General features: G+C 37.8%; 1 protein-coding gene across 1 annotated transcript; it reads left to right on the top strand.

Annotated features, from left to right (window-relative positions):
• Positions 1–3,748: 3,748 nt before the first annotated feature.
• On the top strand, positions 3,749–13,740 carry LOC136242470 (uncharacterized). The gene is made up of 4 exons (XM_066033897.1): positions 3,749–3,863; positions 11,601–11,788; positions 12,294–12,473; positions 12,574–13,740. The coding sequence occupies exons 2-4, from the start codon at positions 11,644–11,646 to the stop codon at positions 13,596–13,598; spliced, it is 1,350 nt and encodes a 449-aa protein (XP_065889969.1). The 5' UTR covers positions 3,749–3,863; positions 11,601–11,643; the 3' UTR covers positions 13,599–13,740.
• Positions 13,741–20,833: the final 7,093 nt, after the last annotated feature.

Raw genomic sequence — 20,833 nt, 5'->3', positions numbered from 1 at the left:
ACTCACTACCTACCTGTAACAAGAGACACACGACACTATCACCCTTATCATTTCATTCTCCCACCTGTATCAACCACTACAATCATTTTTTTCAAGAACAATCAAAGAATGGAACAACTTACCCACATCTATTCTAGACACAACTGACTATGACACCTTTTCAAATAATTTACTACTATACCTAACCAATAATTAACTGTATATTAATTCTGCTGTATGCTGTTTCTTTGTTTTTCTTAACCAGCTGTGCTGACTGCCCAGTACAATAAATAAATAAATAAACAAACGGAAGCACGCGTGAACTCGTGATAACAATCTTAGAGTAGCCGGATGATGAGTGTTGGTGAGTAAGTGGCGTGACAGACGGACAGATGGACAGCTTTTTAGCTTTATATATAGAAGATAGAAGTTACTCCACATATATAAGGTAGAAACTAAGGAAGTTGGGTAGCTGGGAACCATGTAGCGCAATGGTTAGGACTCTGAGCTCAAGCACTGGTTTGATTCCTGCTGAAGACATGAATATATATTTTTTTATTTCAGGACCTTTTTTGTCTAAGTTTTATTTTTATTCAAGTGACTGCCTGAACAATAGCAACAGCCACTGGTTGCGATCAAGGCTTAATTAAGTGCTAGTGTTTTCTTTTTCGCTAACAATAATAATAGATGCTACATACTATGTAGTATATAATATCTCGAGTGTTCTATAGTACTATTATATTCCTGCCCATGCATGCAAAAGAATATAGTTTTTTATTTATTTTTGCACAAAATATATTATATAATACTTTTTTTACAAATAATGACATGATAATTAGTCATGTAATGGGGAAAGCCCAGTCTCTGCTTGTACCAAGTCAATTGCAGCTAATGGGTTCTCACGAGCAAATCTACCAGCAGAAGAGTGAGAACCATGTAGACATCGGATGGCTGATTGTAAAAGAGAAAATGACAAGCAACATCTGATCCAGCCCATAACAACAGCATAATGTTCATTCCTCTTCTCTGAAAGAGTACTGAAAGAATACAGAGAAGAATACAGTGGAACCTCTATATTATGAACATTTTTGGGACCCAGAAGTTTTGGCCACTTTTTGCTGTAGAGGTTTCCTCTTTCAGGGGTGAAAAATGTATTATAACCAGACCTGTTGGGGCCAAAATATCATTTGTCATTTTTATGGAGGTTTTTCTCTATAAGAGAGGTTCCACTGTAGTTGTCTATCCAGGCAGAGACTGGGTTCTCTCCATTATATAAATTGTTAACATGTGCGTACGCAGAAATTTTGAAAAGGGGTTTCCACTACAGCTAAGTGACTGTTATATTAGAGTAGTTTATATTACCTGACTGCTTTATTAGAGTATCTCGATTTTTTCACCAAAATCATAATTCAGAAAAATGCTATAAGTGTTGCTATCATGTTAGAAACTATTATTTAACTAAGATAAAAGTTTAAAATGTATCCTGTTCCATGATAGTTTCCAGATTCTGGAAACCTGAAGTTTCAATTTCTTAATGTTTCAAGTATATATATAGTGTATAAAATCCAAAGGGGTTTCCTGAAACCCCTGGAAACCCCCCTCGATACGTCCCTGGTTAATTGTAGCAATAGTTGTTATTATAACCAAATGTACTATTATGCGGTTTACCAGATCATTATCACCAATCATTTTCAACTACAAGCTAAACAATCACAACTTGGGTACATCAAACCAACACTCCTACCTTGGTGTTATATTGGACAACAAACTATCATGGTCTCCACATATTAGTAATATAGCTGCTAAGGCCAATAGAACATTAAACTTTTTGAAACGCAATCTGAGTTGCTGCTCATCTAACATCAAAGCAACAGCCTACCTTACGATAGTACGACCGTCAATGGAATACGCTGCAGTCATCTGGGACCCATACCACCATAACAATATTCAACAGCTAGAGAAAGTACAGCGTAGGGCAGCTAGATGGGTCCTAAATGATTTCAATCGATTCAGCTCAGTCACAGCTATGTTACAGCATCTCTCTTGGTCAAGCCTTCAGCTGAGACGTAAAATATCCAGATTACAAGCACTTTTTAAAATTATACATCAAGATTATTCACTGTCAATTCCTCCTCATTTTATTTCAATGATAAGATCCACCAGACTATATCACCCACATCGTTTTATTCTACCAAACTCATCCACCTATTCATACCAACAGAGCTTTTTCTCCAGATCAATTAAGGATTGGAACAACTTACCATCTTCCATCATTGAGAGCAACAATATTGACTCTTTTTCAGCGGAACTGCAAACATTGTATGGAACTCAATAACTGTAATCTTTGTAACTACGTAGCTAAATTCATTTTATGATTGCTTTTCTTTTCCTGAGCATATCAGCTGTGCTGTCTGCTCAGTAACAATAATAATAATAATAATAATAATTACCAAGAGTTCATAATATATATACTAAGGAGAGTATCCTACTCTCATATACCCCTGTAGAAAGGCGTATCGTGAAGTTATGACATAATGACAAGATGTTGTGGTTTGTGACGTACATGAAGCCGTAAAAGTGCAAGAATCGTTAGCATCGTTTCACACTTGCGACGCTCAGGATAGCCGTATTCGCGAATGGCCTAGTAAGAAACGCCTACGAAGCGGTCTTAACCCATGAAGGAACGATTGTAGTTGGATGAGAAACGCTTAGAGCTGGAGTTAATTTGGTTGCTAGCGACGTTGGTAGGCACGCGTTCAATCGATACCATGTTCAACTAATGACATCATTAATTATACAAAGAAAAACGGGCGAACTCAGAAGTGTTACGTCATAACTTCACGATACGCCTTTCTACAGGGGTATATGAGAGTAGGATACTCTCCTTAGTATATATATTATGAACTCTTGTTATTACTGCAACAGTGTGGGCACCCTGGCAGTCTACCTTAATATCCCGGTTAGAGCAGATACAACGAAGAGCAGCCCGGTTTGTGACCAATACATACACACGTGACCCTACTGTTAGCGTAACTAACCTTATGGACCAGCTGGACTGGGAATCACTTGAAAGCAGACGATTAAAATTAAGATTATCCATGATGTACAAAATTATCCACAATGAAATTGATATCCCATTTGATTTGTATACTAACTTTGCAACATATTCCAGTACAAGAAATTATCATCCTTTTAACCTCCTATCATTGCAAGCATCAAAGACCTCATATCAGTCCTCATTTTTTCCAGCAACAATTTCACTTTGGAATGATTTACCTAACCTAGCTAAAGACTCTAATTCACTTGAAGTATTTAAATCTATAATTAAATTATAATTTACTTATTGTATTGAATTATTATTATTATTATTTTTTTGTGATTTGTCTGTACATTTCATTTCTGAAGTTGTACAGTATAGGTAAATAAAAATAATAAACTAATATATACTTTTTAAAAAACTAGTTGTCAAGGTCTCCGCACGGCGCTTATCGATTGAAGATTATAAGCGCCTAGCTTCGAGATGCGCTTACAATCTCGATAAACGCATGGTCTGGCCACACGATATTAGTCTGGCGCGGCCACCCCTTCGCAAACAGGAAGGGTCTGGAGACTCTAGCATTGTGTACCTTCCTGTTTGCGAAGGGGCGGCCGCGCCAGACTAACACGATATAGACTGACTCGGACTGACTATCATTGTAGTCTCGCGTGGCTAGACCCTTTCCATGCAGCCGCTTATCGATTAGAAGCGCCGCGCTACAAGGCGCTTATAATTTCCAATCGATAAGCGGCTGCGCGGAAAGGGTCTGGCCACGCGAGACTACTATCATTGAGGAAGGTGTCACTCCCAACCCAAACTCATGATCATTGTATGCTCCGGTTGCCCGGTGAGCGAGTAACTACATTGGCTGTGTTTGCATTATTTTTTTATCTTTTATTTTTACACAAATTAATGACATAAGTTGGACTGGTTGCCTTTTTAAGGCGTGGTGGGGGATAGGAAACGCAAGCGATTTCCGTTACGCGTGACTTGAGAGTTTTGTGCTCAAGCATGGGAATTAGCGAGGGAATTAGTGTTCTGAGCAGCGTAAATACTAATCCAACAGACGACAGCAAGTATTTAGGCCTATGGCTATGTGAGAGATTTTGGCGAGAGAATTTAGACCGTAGATTTTGTAACAAAGCGTAAGGTAACTGAGAGGGGTCCGACACTTCGTGAAATCTCGTACGCTCCTGCGGTAGAAATCAGAAATCAAGCCTCTAACTTCCGTGTTTCTCTGTAAATTGGAGAAGTTTTTCCGTAAACTACAGGTAACGATGCTAAAATGATTTTAAGATATTGGGCTCTTCAGGACAATGATGATGATAACAATTTTTTCCTTGATTGATTGTATTCCTAGTAGTAGTATATAGTAGCAGTAGTAGTAGTAGCAGTAGTAGTTTGGCTGTGTAGTTGTATGTGTAGTTGTAACCATTTTAAATATTCTCCCCTAAGGCCCCTATTTGGTGATTATTAGTTTCTCATCCACCACCCGCATCCTTCTTAAGCTACCGCATGGTAAGCCATTATTTTCTCTGCTCATGCTCAGAAGAACACGTGATACCAAACTGTTATAATTTTTGTTGATGAACGCTACAATGCGCTATATATCACCAGGAGAACTGTTGTTTTCCTTAGCAAATTGCTGCAGTGCCAGTTGCAATCGTGCTCTATCGACTTCGTCAAAGCAGGCTTTCAGCTGACTGTCGAAAAACAGTTGGCGATCACGAAAAGTAGAATCAGCTGGTGAAGGAAATGTTTGTAGTAAGAAAGAAAGACAATTTGGACAAGGTCTGTACATCAGTGTGTTAATATTATAAAATAATGGCATAATGGTAATACCCTCCCGCCCGCATCATAATAATTAGAAAGGCTGGATGAGAAACTAATAATCACCGAATAGGGGCCTGAAGTAAAAAAAACCTATATCAGCAGAAATCAACCTGGAAATCAGAAATCACAGTAGAAATCTGGAAATCTCGTACGTTTTTTGCGAAGTGTCGGACCCCTCGGGTAAATTCCGGACACTCTTTAGTAAAATCGCTCTAACACTACACTCACAACGTGTTATTTAAAGCCTATATCTCATGGTGCATCTGCAGTACAAATTTCGCTTCGATACAATCAACTGCTGAGGAGTTATGAGCTGAAATTTAACAGCGTGTAAAAATGCACCATGCGGCTAATTCCGGACACTTCAAATAACAAGCAAGTAGCGCCTTCCACAGGTTATACCAATCCTCTTTGAAGTATGGAGACTAAAGTACCACTCATCTGCAGCTTATAAATCAAGTAGAAAGTTCATACCATTTGGGAGAAAGCAGCAGTGCGTATTTTTAAAAGTTTATGTAATTCGCGAATATTTTTCTTTGTATTTCAACCGAGCAGCTGCTGAAAAATCGACTGCCACTCCGCCTGTGCTGCATGGATTATTATGATTTTAGTATGCAATTAGCCGAGAGTATGACCTTCATATAAATTGAAAATCGAAAATATGAGCTTAGGCTGCCTGGTTAGATAAACATTTTCAAAGTTTTTGATAAAAACTATCCGTGATTGCGCTACAAATACGTGTCAAACTTCAAGGTGGAATAACGGATTCGCTTCAATTTTGGTTTGTAGGTAGGCCATAGGACACTGCATTAGCACACCAAATTATAGGTCCAGGGATTCTATCATTGTTGAGAACGATCTAAGTGTCCGGAATTAGCCACTGTCCGGAATTACCCACACTTACCTAATCGCATTAACCGTGATTGTTACATGCCGTCATACTTTTGCTCATAGTACCTTCATGCCTCATCCATACCGCTTCTTGTATAGCCGGTTCCACTTTCATTTCTTGTGGTAAGCTAGGCGTATCACCAACACAGTCTTTTACCCTTGCGTTGTACTGTTAGGTGGTTTAAACTTTTGGTAAAAAATGGAAGATGATTAATTGATTGATTGATTGATTATAACTTCACAGTACTGCATACAAGTATAGAATAAAGGATGTACAATTAATAAAATCATTAGGGTACAGTACTGATGGTCCGCTAGCTCAAGGCTACTGGCCATTAAAAATCTAAAATTTACTTACCACATTACATTACTTATAAAATTACATTATTAAAGAGTTACATTAAAGGGGGGCGGGGTGTGTTGGAACATCTACTACATGGGCATAAAAAATGAAATGTACAAAGGTTGTCATGTCTAAAGTTTGATAAAAAAATGTGACCATAGAAACTTATATATCCTTGTCTTGTTCGTTAGTTGTTTCTTCAAGCAGCAGTTCCTGTTTTGCTCTGATATTCCCTCTGGTTCTCTCTGTTAAATGGTAAAGAATAGGTTTATCACAGTTAAAAGGTTTACAAAGGAAGTTAAGTGGTTTAAAGTAAGGTAAATGAGGGTAATTCCGGACACTCTTTGATAAAATCACTCTAACACTGCACTCACAATGAGTTAGCACAAACTCTAGGAATCGTTTTAAAGCCCATCATATGGTGCATCTGTAATACAAATTTTGTTTCGATACAATCAACTGCTGAGGTGTTATGAGCGGAAGTTTAACAGCACGTAAAAATACAACGTGCAGCTAATTCCAGACACTTCGAATAACAAGCCTACTACAGGAGTATAGAGACTAAAGTACCACTTATCTGGAGCTTATAAATCAAGTAGAAAGTTCATACCCTTTGGGAGGAAGCAGCAGTGCGTATTCTAAAAAGTTTATGTAGTTCGCGAATATTTTCTTTGTATTTCAATAGAGCAGCTGCTGAAAAATTGACTGCCACTCAGCCTGTGCTGCATGGATTCTTATGATTTTTGCTATGCAATTACCCGAGGGTATGATCATCTTATAAATCTTTAAATATAAGCTTGGGCTGCCTAACATTTCAAAGTTTTTGAACAAAATACCCGTGATTATGCTACAAATTTGTGTCAAACTTCGCAATGGAATAACAGATTCGCTTCAATTTTGGTTTGTAGATAGGCCATGAGGCACTGCATTAGCATACCAAATTATAGGTCCAAAGATTCTACCATTGTTGAGAACGATATAAGTGTCCGGAATTAGTGGCTGTCCAGAATTACCCACACTTACCTTAATTTTTGGGCCGTTTTTGTCACTTTCAATCTCCTTTACTTTTGTGTATAACTTCCTTTAGGGTTGGTACCATCCTAGTTCCCTCGATTACTTACTTGAGTTCACTGTAGTGAAGTTTCACAGTTGTTGGTTACAAAATTTTATCGTTACAGCAATTTGTTTTTCTTTGATACAAGCACAGCAAGCGTAACGAGTATGTTTGTGACATAATACACGGAATTCCATAGAAATGTACGTATTTTGTGATATCACGTTATTGCGTTTCCTATCCCTTTCATGTACTCTATTATCTATGGTTTTTCTGCCATCTGATATTAAAGAACTTCATTCATTTAGAGATTTTCATGGCTGTGCGAAAAGCCATTTTTTTGTCAACTATGTAATTCAGTGTTATTTGTGTACTTGTATGTGTGGGTGGTGTAATGTATGCTATTGTCTTACTTTGTGTTTATCTGTATGCTTAGTTAGTTGTTGTTGTTGTTGTTTCTGTATCACTCCAACAAGGAGGAATGGCATTGTGTCGATTGTTGTGAGTATAAAATAATAAATCAAATCATTTTACCGTAACCTTACCGCATACTTTCTGAGTTTGCTAAGTTAAAAATGAATTATGGCCAATGGGGAAAACAAACATTTCGTAGCATGTTAGTACTAGCCAGTTTTTAGAACAGAAAGTATGTTATAGTATTAGGTTCGAACCTAAACATATCCAACGTGTAAGGTTAAGGATGAAAGAGAAGGTGATTTCCGCTCAATCTCGGGTTTGGGAAAACAATAAAACTCACTGAAAACGTTCTTCTTAAGACTTTGCTACTAGTCATTTAAAATGTTTTGTATCTTTAAAGATTCTATACTGTTTGCTAAGCTATTTTTAACAATGGGTTATTGTAGACTTCTTGACCAACATTCATAACACGGAAACATGCGTTTGCTTGCGTTACACAAGGACACACCCTAAAAAGGCAACCTGTCAAAATATCTGCCATTCAGACTTGCGAGTGCTGACTAATTACCTCCACTTCAACATGCATTGGCTAGCTGTTTCATGGGCAAAAATCCTAAGGGTAGCTATAAGGTCAGTATAGGTCGGATAAAATTAATGGAAGTGGTTACTGAACCGAAAAAAATTTTTTTTTCGCGTCGGGTTCAGCTTTGGTTTCTTCTTCACCTTTAGGTTACGTTCTTCTTACTATATATAGTGAGACTACTACACTGTTAAAAATGAAATGCTATGGTAGCACCTAGAAGTGCTATTTTTTGACTGCAGCAGTCAAAATTTAGCATTTTTAGGTGCCATCATAGCACTTCATTTTTAACAGTGTACGTGAGTAACATTTATAAGGTAGAAAAGTAGGGGTAGTGGGTAGCTAGCAGCAGTAGCACAGTGGTAAGCACACTGCCTACAATTCCAGTAGTCCAGGGTTTGAGCCCCAGCTGAGTTTTGTGTTGTTCTTTTCCATTTAGTGACCCTTTTTTGTCTAAGGTTTACTGACGGTTCAATAGCGAGTCCAGCTTATTGAACCAACTTTTGGTTCAGTAACCACTTCAAAATTATTAGTGCCAAAAATTAATAACAATTAATTAATAACAATTAAAGGGGGCATGGCCTCAACAAAACTGCATAGTTAACCATAGATGCTTGTGAAGGTGAAGTATAATGCCATATTTTAGCTTGGTTTTAAGTTTAGCTACCAAATTAATCTCTAGTCTTCATGAACTTTTTAACACCCGGCTTCTAGAGTACCCTAGGAGTTCGACAATAAAATAAAGCGTGCAAGCTAAAGTTCCTTTCGTTTCCCTTTGCTTCTAAATCCAGATGATATGACTGCTTGTGCAGCCAGCAGAACTTTAGAGATCACAAGACTTTTAAGCCAGGTAAACATACTTGTTTCTCATTCACAAAATGTCAGACCTTCAGTGCTGCTGGTCAGTGTAAAGCTTTAATATGGGATTAATGTGGCGGTAGGTTTATTTTTTCATTGCTGAAGAAAACACTACTAACTCTCTACAATGTAACTTCTTCTAGCTGAACTCTCTACAGGGTGACTTGTTTGTAGCTGAACTCTCTACAGGGTGACTTGTTTGTAGCTGAACTCTCTACAGGGTGACTTGTTTGTAGCTGAACTCTCTATCTGTAGCTATAAACAACCTTTTTAAAGCTAATTCACATTTTACTAAATTAGTTGAGCTACTATATTTTCTGTGCTATAAAATGATCGTCAATATTTTCAGCATCAAAATATAGCCAGGCACATGATTGAGCACGGATGATCATTCTGGTATCCATATAGGGTCTTAGGTACCAAGGGATCTAACATATTTGGGTGAAAATTTTACAACGCACTTGCATAAATTTAACTACATAATGCAAATAATTAGAATTGCAGCAGAGCAAGCAAGTTTTCAATATACAAAGTTACAACACATGGTTAGTATACAAATGTACAAACATAGTAGATAAAACCATTTCATGGCCGCCACCTTTGATTTCACAACATTTTTCATCCAGGCTTTTTGAAGGCTGCACCTTTTTTATACAGCTTGGCTGTTTTTGCATGGATTTCACTTCTTTTTGATATACCCAAAGCCAACCATAAACTGGTTTTGAGGTTTGTTTCTACACGAATCAGTGTTCTTATCTACAGATGCATGAAGATGATATAACTAGTGCTCTACCAATACAGAAAAATACTTACCTGTCCAATGATATTTATTTATTACTAGCACTGTTACCTGCCCCATGGTGCAGGTATTACATGCACTGAATACTAAGAATTAGAAAAAATAATGTTTTATTATAAATGAACAGCATTTACAAAAATTTGTTAGTTTCAATGTCTCTTAGTTTGGATGGCAGCCTGTAGGTCTTTTGGCTTCATTGATGATGTTTCTTGGGACATCCTGCCACCTGCCACCCTCCTTCCCTTTGTGAGCACTCGTGATACTACTTCGCTGGTCCAACTGCTCAGATTTTCTATCCTATTTGGCTGAAAACTCTACAAGCAGCTACAAGTACTGGAAGTGGTAACAGATTGATGCATCTCTTGTGTAAGTTTCATACGCATGCTTGCTATGCTTGGCAAGTTACGCTAACTTGAATTCTTTTAAACCGTTTATCGTGATTTTCCAACACACACATGCACACACACACACACATGTATATAACAGCAGAGCTTAAATTTGTGTTGTACATGCACAAATCAGAATTGGTTGGACACAGTCGCCTAAAGTAACTGGATATGTAACAGTCCAAAGCAAAAGGGCATGCATTTTTCCTGAACCTATTATGCTTTTGAAATTGCATATCATGCTTTTGAGCAATGCACCACAATTTCCCCTATTATGCTCCAATTGTGCCCATTTGCTCCATTATGCCTCATATGTTCTTAGAACTTGATTACACTATTACAGTATCCAATACGTCTGTGATTAGGATAAATGCAGTGACTGTTCTATTAGAGTATATCAATCTTTAGGTATTCTCCCTTCGCAGCTAGCTGTAAAGATTATATAACACACAAAATATGCAGAGTTTCAGCTTTTATGATACCCAGTACACAAAGTGTGTGTCTATAATGCTGTTGCTTACCCCCATTATGCTCCAAATTATGCTGGGATAATCAGCGCAAGCCTATTTTGTAGTCACTTCCCTTTGGTCGCAAGTATGTATTATCTTGTAACAACAAAGTTATGTTATTGATGATCTAGTATATTAAAAATTATAAATTTAAAAAGATTCAAGCGATAAAAAGTAGTGAAACAAGAGAAGGACGATGGTAGCTATTACAGCATAGCTACTAGTTTGCTTTTGTTAAGGAATACAGCTATGTGATTGTTCTATTAGGGTGACTGCTGTATTAGAGTATCTCGAGTCAGCTAGCCTACAAAAATGTGCACTTGAAAAGGGGCATGGTCATCATGGTTTCGATTAATAATTAGAGCATCCCAAGTCAGCCTACCAACTTGAATGTGTGTGGTCACTAGCTATTCCATTATAAATATAGCTAGCATAAAAGGGGTGTGGTCATCGTGGTTTCAATCAATAATGTGTAGAATAAAGAATCGGCATGATCTTGTGACATATCGTGAAGATATAGGTGGGTATCTAGTACTGGTACCTCTTGTGGCATCTATTATGCTGCTTAAAGAAAGTGTTGATACAGAAAATTAATGCCTTGATATGGTTTCGTTGGATCAGAGTAGCCAAATAGCCCATACTGAATAGCATTTATAATAAGACACTGGCTTTGATTTGATGATGATCCGATTATCAGTGGAATTCTAAATAGTATTATGTTTATTTTATTAATGATAAACATTTATTGGCTGTCATATTTATAAAGGTGTTTTCATAGTGTAAATAATTATGATGAATTTTATTGGCAGTTTTTGATTGTCATTAAATACTCTATACACCATACATTATAATTCTTTACAGATTGAGACTGTACTTTAAATACTCTATACACCATACATTATAATTCTTTACAGATTGAGACTGTACTGGGGCATCACTTTGCTTCGCCATCTCCAAATGCCTGCTAGCACTATCACTTACACACAATATGTGTTCATGTTTACTGTTCACATTTGTGGTATTGGATTTGCTGTGTGGTGGTGGAAATGCTATGACCCTATAACAACGATGTCATTGCCACCTATTGAGAGAAACTATCCTCGTGAGTTTGTGTGTGCGTGAGTGAATTATTTGTATAATTTTCTCATTCACTGTTGCTGATGTTACCTAATACCCTACACTATCATACTCTGCTTGACATAATTGTGTGACATTTACATGCTGAATATGAGCTGAGGGATGTAGCTATAAAACTTTTGCTAATGTGGGTATGGTCGGACAAATGTAGATAGGTACACTAATTCTTACATGGTAGCCATGAGGCCAGCTACATTGTGTGTTGGGTTGTGTAATGCCTTACAGAGTCCATTGGAAAGGCACAATGTATTATTAATTTATGCTATCAGAAACTTTCTGCCTTATGATCTGCTTGGTATATGTATAAATCACCTTCAAACAAGCTAGCCTAAACAGATTTTATATACATACAGCCTTCATTTCTTGCAAAATTGGTTAATTAATATAATAAGTATTTGTATTTAGTGGTTGCACAACATTAATAATTATACATATTTCATTAAGTTTACATAAAGAATTATGCCTTACAGCTTGTCCTGTGAAGAGTCAAGTGAGGCGCATTTGTGCCCCAGCTCCCAACTGTATGTCCACATGCTCACAAGAAGTTGCCATTTGTACTGAATTTTGCTCCATCAATGGCTGTGGATGTCCTATTTCAAAAGTGCTGAACAAGCATCATAATGAGTGCATCTCTCCAAGTCAATGTCCTGGTAAGTACTGCATGTGATTATAATATCATTACATAAATTTATGAAGCATAAAGTCACTTCTGCTTGTGTTAAAATAGAATTTTGCTTGTTTTTCTTACAGGTTTATGTCGATACCCTCCTTGTAAAAATTTTACAAGACCAACCTGTCAAATGTTTTCTTCTGTTTTTACTCAGTATGCTGAGTATCACAAACAAGTGGTGACCCAACAAAGAAAAGGAAGGTTCTTAAAGTACGTTTGTAATTCTCGATGTGGTGGTTATGGAAACAGAATACAAGGAATAACAGTGGCATTAATGTTTGCTATTCTTAGTAACAGAACTCTATTAATAGAAATGAAATATCCATTTGATATTAATATATTACTACATCCCAATGCTATTCAGTGGAACTACACACCCATTAAAGCAAATATTCAACATTTTACATTACAAGACAATTACAACCTTGACAGACATTGGCCAAGATTTTCTGTGGCACTATATGACACAAGTATTGACATGATTGAAGTAACTACTAATCTAGGATTTTTCTGGTACTTTAAAAAATTCAATGATAAATGGACTACATTATTTCACAATTGGTTTGGTATAAGCCAAAATAACAACGAGATTGCATATGGTTGTGCATTCCAGTATTTGTTTACATATGATAAGAGAGTTACTGATGCAATAGATAAAGAAATGCAAGAACTTCAACTAACTGCTGGGAAGTATGTGTCAGCTCACTATCGGACTCAATCACTTGCTGGTGATGTCCATCTGAAAGACCCTATAAATCCTTTACCATACTTTAGATGTGGTATAATGATAGCAAATATCCTGGGGAATGCCTCTAACACTTTTCAAGTGTACTTCATATCAGACTCAACTACTGCAGATATAATGGCAAATACCAATTACAGTGATCAAATTGTTACCAGTCATGTCAGCAAGATACACACTGATCGATCTGATGTACTGCACTTGTCAATGGATTCTCTTATTGATGGATTTATTGGAGTACTGGTCAACGTAGAGGTGGCAGCAAAAGGTGCAGTGTTCATTAGACCTGGTAGTACTATGGCAGATTTGATAGAAAGCATCGGACAGTTTTCAAAATGCTCTGTGGTTAGAGAATTTTTGTGATATCAGTTTCTCTGACAGTGTTATACTTACTCTTCATGCTGGTTAGCAAGTTGAAATCAACACGTCCTCTTCTCTAATTACTGCAATTGTAGAATTATATCTTTTTATGTAAACCATACTAAAATTTTTGGTACTTTTGAAATACCGTTCTGAGAACTAATGTATACTGGATGTTTTCAGGGCTGCCCAGAAATATTAGAGAGCCTAGGGCCGAATTATATGTTGTGAAACTATGAGGTGTGACTGTGGTCAGTGAGAGTAAAATTCAAGTTTTGGCAACTTAAAAAAATTCTAGCTATATCCGAGGTTAACATCTGGGTGCTTTGTTCCCAAACTCCCTGCTACCAGGGATATACTTGATGCACATATTACATATGTTGTCCTTTTTTTATAACCATAACTTATTCTCAGTGTCAGCATTACACCATACATACTTCTGTGACCTCAATGTAAGGAGAATGGGACTAATGGGTGTGGTTGTTATTCAATGTCTTGACCCAGTACAAGTGATCACATGACCAATGAATGTCTTGTACTTCACATACTGGGCCATGATTTACTAATTCCTGATACTATATATAAGATCAGGACATGCAATTTAGTGGGGATATAGACTACCTATCACCCAAACTTGAGACAGATTCTACAGCACTACCCATTTCATACTAATGCCCATTGTATGGAGTGGCACCTGACCCTACAAATATTAGCAGCTCAGAGCTTTTGTTGAAGTGAACTTGTTTGTATATAAGAATCCACAATAACCCTCTTGCTTGTATATACCATATATACAGAGTTTATTATTTCACACTTCGCTCATTGCCATATCTGAAGAAATGGGAAGGGTCCCCAAGCTGCCATGCTCAGCAAACCACCAGCCTTCAATGAGGAAATGTACAATACAATAAAGATCAGACCTTGAATGCAAGTTATAGATATCACAGCCAAGAAAACCTTTGCTCAACCATCTAGCTATACCCTTTTCAGCTTCAAACCATTTTTCTCTTTATTAATGGGCAATAAATATTCCTGTAGTTATTTACAAAAAGTGAAGTTTAGCAAGGATTATGCATGGCGTGTTCATTTTTTCCATCAATACTTCAGGCTGTGGAATTATTTTACAGATTTTCATATTGTAAGCTTCTGCTTTTAGCTATATCTTTTCTAGAATCTATTCTGGAGTAGGTTGCGCATGCATGTAGGTCTTTATTTATCACTGCATGCATGCACAAAAACCTGTAAAAGTTACCAAGCGAAATACACTCAACACATTGAGTACTCTAATAGAACAGTCATATAGCGAGGTTTTGCAGTACACTGTTGTAGTTTACTGCTGACCTTTGCTATCTGAAATTGAACCAAGAATGCCAAATGAGTAAGAGGAGTGACCTTATTTAACTAGTTTGTGTGGGCTTAACGTAATGCAGCTTTATGTAGCCTATCTACTTCCACCTAGAATTGATGACAAACACCCTATACCTGTGTTTCAAATGCTGAAATAAAGTCTTTATTGAAATTCACAAATTATCACAAATAATTGATAGGTCTGAAAATAAGATGATTTTCTGCATCCGACATTTGATCACGTTATACTTCTGGGAAACAAGGGCTATCTACAATACCAGTTAATTAAAATCTGATCTACTTATATCCTGCATGGGCTAGCTAAAGGTTAGCTCTATAAATCACTACCACACAATACCGTCCATATATTATATGTACAAATTTTTGAGGATTGACAAATTTCAGAATTTTTGCAGTTTCATTTTTGAGGATCACTTGTTTTTTATTGAGGTTACCTACATAGAGCTAACCCTGATAATCATTGATTTTCAAGGATGAAATTTTGTGGACAACCAAGCAACCACAAAATCTGCCATCCCTAAAAAATTTGTATACAGTAGTTGATATTGTAAGTTGCATGGGAAGGGTACAGACGGTCAAGCATTGACATTTTCCAAGGTCACTGCAGCCACATGATATAACCAAATCTATAGGGTTGTTGACAATAGTAAAACCTGTATTGATAAGTGGCAACCATTTATCTCGATAATGATGTGACATCATATAACTGTTTTGTAAACAGTGTTTTATATATGTGACCCAGTCTGGGAAAACCGGGCTTATTGCCTATTTGAAAGTATCGAGAAACACCGGTTTTAAGTATTTAGTGTGTTGTAGCTCGCCAATGGTTGAAGTTATGTGTACCAACTTTTCACACGTTTTACACCAATTCCTTACCTTACAGAGCATCCACTGTGCAGGTAGCCAACAACTAAGTTTCCCGCCATTTTAGATAGTTTTTAAACTGAGGTTGACTTTATCAGGCGAGCTGCACATTGGGTGGGAGGTGGGGGCCCTGGAAGGCGGGCAAGATGGTGTTCAAAAATTGAAAAGGAAGGCCAAGGGATGAATTAGGCCAAGGGATGAATTAGGCCAAGAGATGAATTAGGCCAAGGGATGAATTAGGCCAAGTTTTGGGCCAAGGGATGAATTAGGCCAAGGGATGAATTATAGGCCAAGGGATGGATTAGGCCAAGTTTTGGGCCAAGGGATGAATTAGGCCAAGTTTTGGGCCAAGGGATGAATTAGGCCAAGTTTTGGGCCAAGGGATGAATTAGGCCAAGTTTTAGGCCAAGGGATGAATTAGGCCAAGTTTTGGGCCAAGGGATGAATTAGGCCAAGTTTTGGACCATTGAGGTCTCAAAACTGGCTAAAATAAAAGGAAATTCACAGCAGAGGTACTTATTCAACACCACAGAGCTGTACAGCCACATACAGTTATTCCCAGGCTGACCAGACCTCCCGATTAAAGCCCCACCGGCACCACACGTACGGATCGCCACTGGGCTTGGGAAAAGCAGCCAGCAAAACCAGACCACTCAAATCTAGTTGATTTTGATTGTGGAATTAGACACCACAGAGCTGTACAGCCACATACAGTCATCCCCAGGCTGACCAGAGCTCCACTGATTAAGGCCCCACACCACACGTACGGATCGCCACTGGGCTTGGGAAAAGCAGCCAGCAAAACCAGATCACTCAAGTCTAGCTGATTTTGATTGTGGAATTAGATAGTTTATTCATGTAGTTTTGTGTCCTGGGTGAAAAATCGAATCTGCTGACATGGGTGATAAGACCGGTTTTCTCAGACTGGGTCACATAATTATTTGTTTACATAAAGTCACATAGTTCAGAAATCATCACTTCTCCAACTAGTTCGATACCTTTTCAAAAGTCTTCCATCTGACTGTGGTTGATTTAACTACAATCAAGAGTTTATAATGGTGTAGGGCCTAACACATTATAAACTCTTGCTACAATAGATTACTGTTATCCGGCTTGATTTATAAGCAAATTCATTACCTTTTATGATAAGTGATTTAGGTATCTATAGGTAATCTTTTAATCTAAATTATTGACATCCTATATTTATCTATGGTCTCGAACTAAATTTTTATTATACAAGACAAGAAATGCAACCTTTCTGTATTGAGTTCATCACCACCTACTCGTCCTCAACACCAGTAGATGTCCTATGGAATAATTTTCTTGCAATATGCAATGATGGTCTGGCCATGGTTCCCATCAAGTCCACTTTCACACCACTAATCAGCCTTAATTTGGATAACCAACAATGTAAAGCACTTGCATGTGTAGGAAGAAGCAACGTGCCTACAATTGTTCATGTACTTCTGACTCCCCTTTAGACTGGTCTAAATATCAAGAGCTTTAAAGACAATGCCTAAGAGAATGTCATCAAGCATTCAACAACTACATGTCTTCCCTGATAGACCCTAATATTAAGCAACAAATTACCAAAAGATTATGGTCATTCATCAAAGCCAGAAAACAAAACAATACTGGAATTGGTCTTCTTATCCACCAAGGAACTACTTTTACTGATTCTAAGGATAAAGTTAATGTGCTGGCTGATTATTTTTCATCTGTTTTCACGAGCAATAGCACTTCCCTCTTACCTGAAGTAAATGACACCTCTTTGCCTAGTATATCACCCTTAATAGTTCATGTTGAAGGAGTGACCCAATTACTAACTGACATCCAACCACACAAAGCAAGTGGACCCAACAATTTACCTACTTGTTTCCTCAAGGAAGTTGCTAACGAGATTGCTCCTGTTTTAACAATTGTTTTCCAAGCATCGTTAGACCAAGGCCACTTACCAAATATTTGGAGAACTGCATGCTGCTGTCGTTCCAATATATAAATAAAACTGAGCCAAGCAATCACAGACCGGTATCCCTTACTACGTAACTTGTATTTGTTCCTAAATTCTGCAACACATTGTTTATTCTGCCATATCCAAGCACTTAGAACACCACCAAACTCTTTGTGATGAACAGCACAGATTTTGTAAGAGAAGAAGCTGTGAAACTCAATTGATTTCTACAGTGAATGATTTTGCCGAATATCTGAATCAAAGGGGACAATGCAACATGCTTCTGCCGCTAGATTTCAGTAAGGCTTTTGATAAAGTCTCTCACTCGCTCCTGTATCACAAGCTATCACATTACGGAGTAAAAGGGTCACCACTATCTTGGTTAAAATCATTTCTGAGCCACGGATCACAGTATGTTGCTCTGGATAACCACAAAAGTGATACCACCCAGGTCCTTTCTGGTGTACCTCAAGGCACAGTTTTTTCCCCTCTAATGTTCTTGATTTATATTAACGACTTACCTCTTTCCATCCAAATAAGATCAAACTGTACACAGATGATGTATTGTTGTATTCTCGCATAACATCAATTGCTGACTGCTTAAGGTTACAACAGGACTTAGACCTACTTGTCCAATGGGCCAACAGATGGAAGATGTCATTCAATATCCTGAAATGTGAGTTCCTGAGAGTAACAAACCAACACAATCCTATCTTGCACACGTATTATATTGAAAGTTCTCCCATTTGATTACGGAAGTTACACCTGCCAAATATCTAGGGTTCACCATCAACAAGAAGCTTACCTTCAATGATCATATCCAAGCAATCACCTAACCAAATCAATGCCTTTATTTACAGAAACCTGTGCCACTGTCCAAGCACCGTGAAATGTAATTGCTACAGAAGTATGATTAGGCCAGTGCTTGAATATGTATCACCTGTATGGGACTTCCATACCTCAAATAATATTAATAAAATTGAAGCAGTGCAGAGTGGCCAGATTTTGCCTTAATGTTTTTCAAGTTACTCTAATGTTACTAGCATGCTGAACACACGTACTCAACTCAGTTACCTCCTTTACAACAAAGAGAGAGCTAAACTTATGATGTATAAAATTATTAATGATCTTGTTGATATCACCGAAGATTACTTTACCCCTAATGATCCGAGATTAAGAAAGGATACTACAAGCAACTGATGCCGGACATTAGAGTATCTATGCTCATATAAATTTTCCTTTCCCCGTGATTAAGCTCTTTGGGACCCCCTACATAGTTAAGTCCCCTTCCCTGGATAATTTTTGAACTTAATGAATTATATCTGTAATTGCAAACATGTTGGGGGATCCTGCTCCTTCGGAGGTCACGTGATGCTCCAGAAATATTTTTGCGTCTGATTTTGCAAAAATGATTCTCAGGCAAAATCAAACTAACACTACCAATGGATAGCTACACTATCATAGTATGGGTTTTGACCCTCAGCGTTACTCAAACTTTCGAAGTTGCATGGCTTTAAGAGGCGGGTGCCGGTGGTGTGGCGAGCTCGGATTGAATGGCGGTTTTGGCCTTGTGAAGGACCTGCATTTGAAGTCTATCTCAACTTCGCTCGTTCAACTGCACAGATTTTCCTCCCCTACCAGTCGGGACGCAACCGTCAAAAAACGGGAGTTTTTAATTGCACGCGCAATTTACGAGAAGTCTAAAATGGCGTTCGAGACGTGCCACGCGAATGAGAAAAATGCCTTTCAACCACTGAGCTTCTGGCTTGTTTTCGAACAAAAACACTTCAAGAGATGATTTATGAAGATAGCTATGCAGTTTTTTTAATCATGAATCGTGCAGGTTGGAAATGTTTCCTTGGTAGAATTGAACAGGAATTTAACTGCTCCCGATTTCGCTTTGCTGTGGATAAAGTAAGAAGAGTGCACAAAATCCAAGTCTATGAAAGTGAAAAGGTTTGTATGTAGTATGTTTAGAAGCTGTATGAAGGCGTTTACTGCTATGAAACAAATTTGTACTCGCTTATTGCAGCTGGTGTTGCAATACAGTGGAACCTCCCTTAACAAAGGAGACAATATAAAGATATTGGTCCAGTCAATATATGTTTTGCCGCTGAAGGAGAAAAACACCTATTGCAGCATATTTAGGCCTGGAATTCTGCCTCCCAAATTGTCCGTTATTTATAGAGTGGTTCCACTGTAGCCATCCCCATAGCTGTATGTTTGTTCTTGCAACAAAAGCAGACATTTATCAAAAGTGGGGTTAGCATTAAATTCCTTATCCCACACATGGTAGTCATGCTAATAATTATACACAGTGTATGTGATTAGTTGTTTCTATTATACAATATCATATCTCTAAAAATAAATCCTCTGTTATGACCTCCTCTTCATATAGCTCACACTCATCACCTTCACATTGTGGCTCATCTTCAGATTCTTCTGATTCAGTACCATCATCTGGTGGTGGTTTGGGGATATTCAAATTGGTGCATCCCTGGCACAAACATCCTGGTCCACAGCTTCGTTGTCTCTTTCTACAGCCACATCTCTGAGTTTTGCAGCCTTTTGTGCAGCTACACCCTTTTGTTAGGAATTCTATATTGTCTTTGATCATTTGTCGGACCTCAATATAGGAACCATCTGTTTCAGACTTGCTACACGTAATTTCCAGTTGCTACTCCGTACAGCCAAGTAGAGGCTAACGTAGGAGAAGCAATCTCTAAAGACAAACTGGGCCCAAAACTTCCATGTCTGATCAACTTCACTCATCTTTTCTACGAAATCCTTGAAACCTTTATTAGTATGGCTGTCTTTCACTAATTCAGATGTTCGTTTCACCATGTGTTGTGGCGATCTCTTTTCTTGTATACTAGACAACAGGATACAGCTAGCATCCATAGTGATGGTGTTGCTGGAGTTACTAAGGTAAGTATGCAACATTTCTCTGTAAAGGGCTTCCCATGCTTGCATGAGAAAGTAGTGCGTACGTTTAAAGTTAGAGCATTGTTCTATAGATTTTAATGTACTACCATGGTACCCTGCATTACTGGCT

Source organism: Dysidea avara, chromosome 13 (assembly GCF_963678975.1).
Source record: "Dysidea avara chromosome 13, odDysAvar1.4, whole genome shotgun sequence".
NCBI classification, from domain to species: domain Eukaryota; kingdom Metazoa; phylum Porifera; class Demospongiae; order Dictyoceratida; family Dysideidae; genus Dysidea; species Dysidea avara.
The sequence above is the reverse complement of the archived record's forward strand: the minus strand, read 5'-3'. Positions and strand labels throughout refer to the sequence as shown.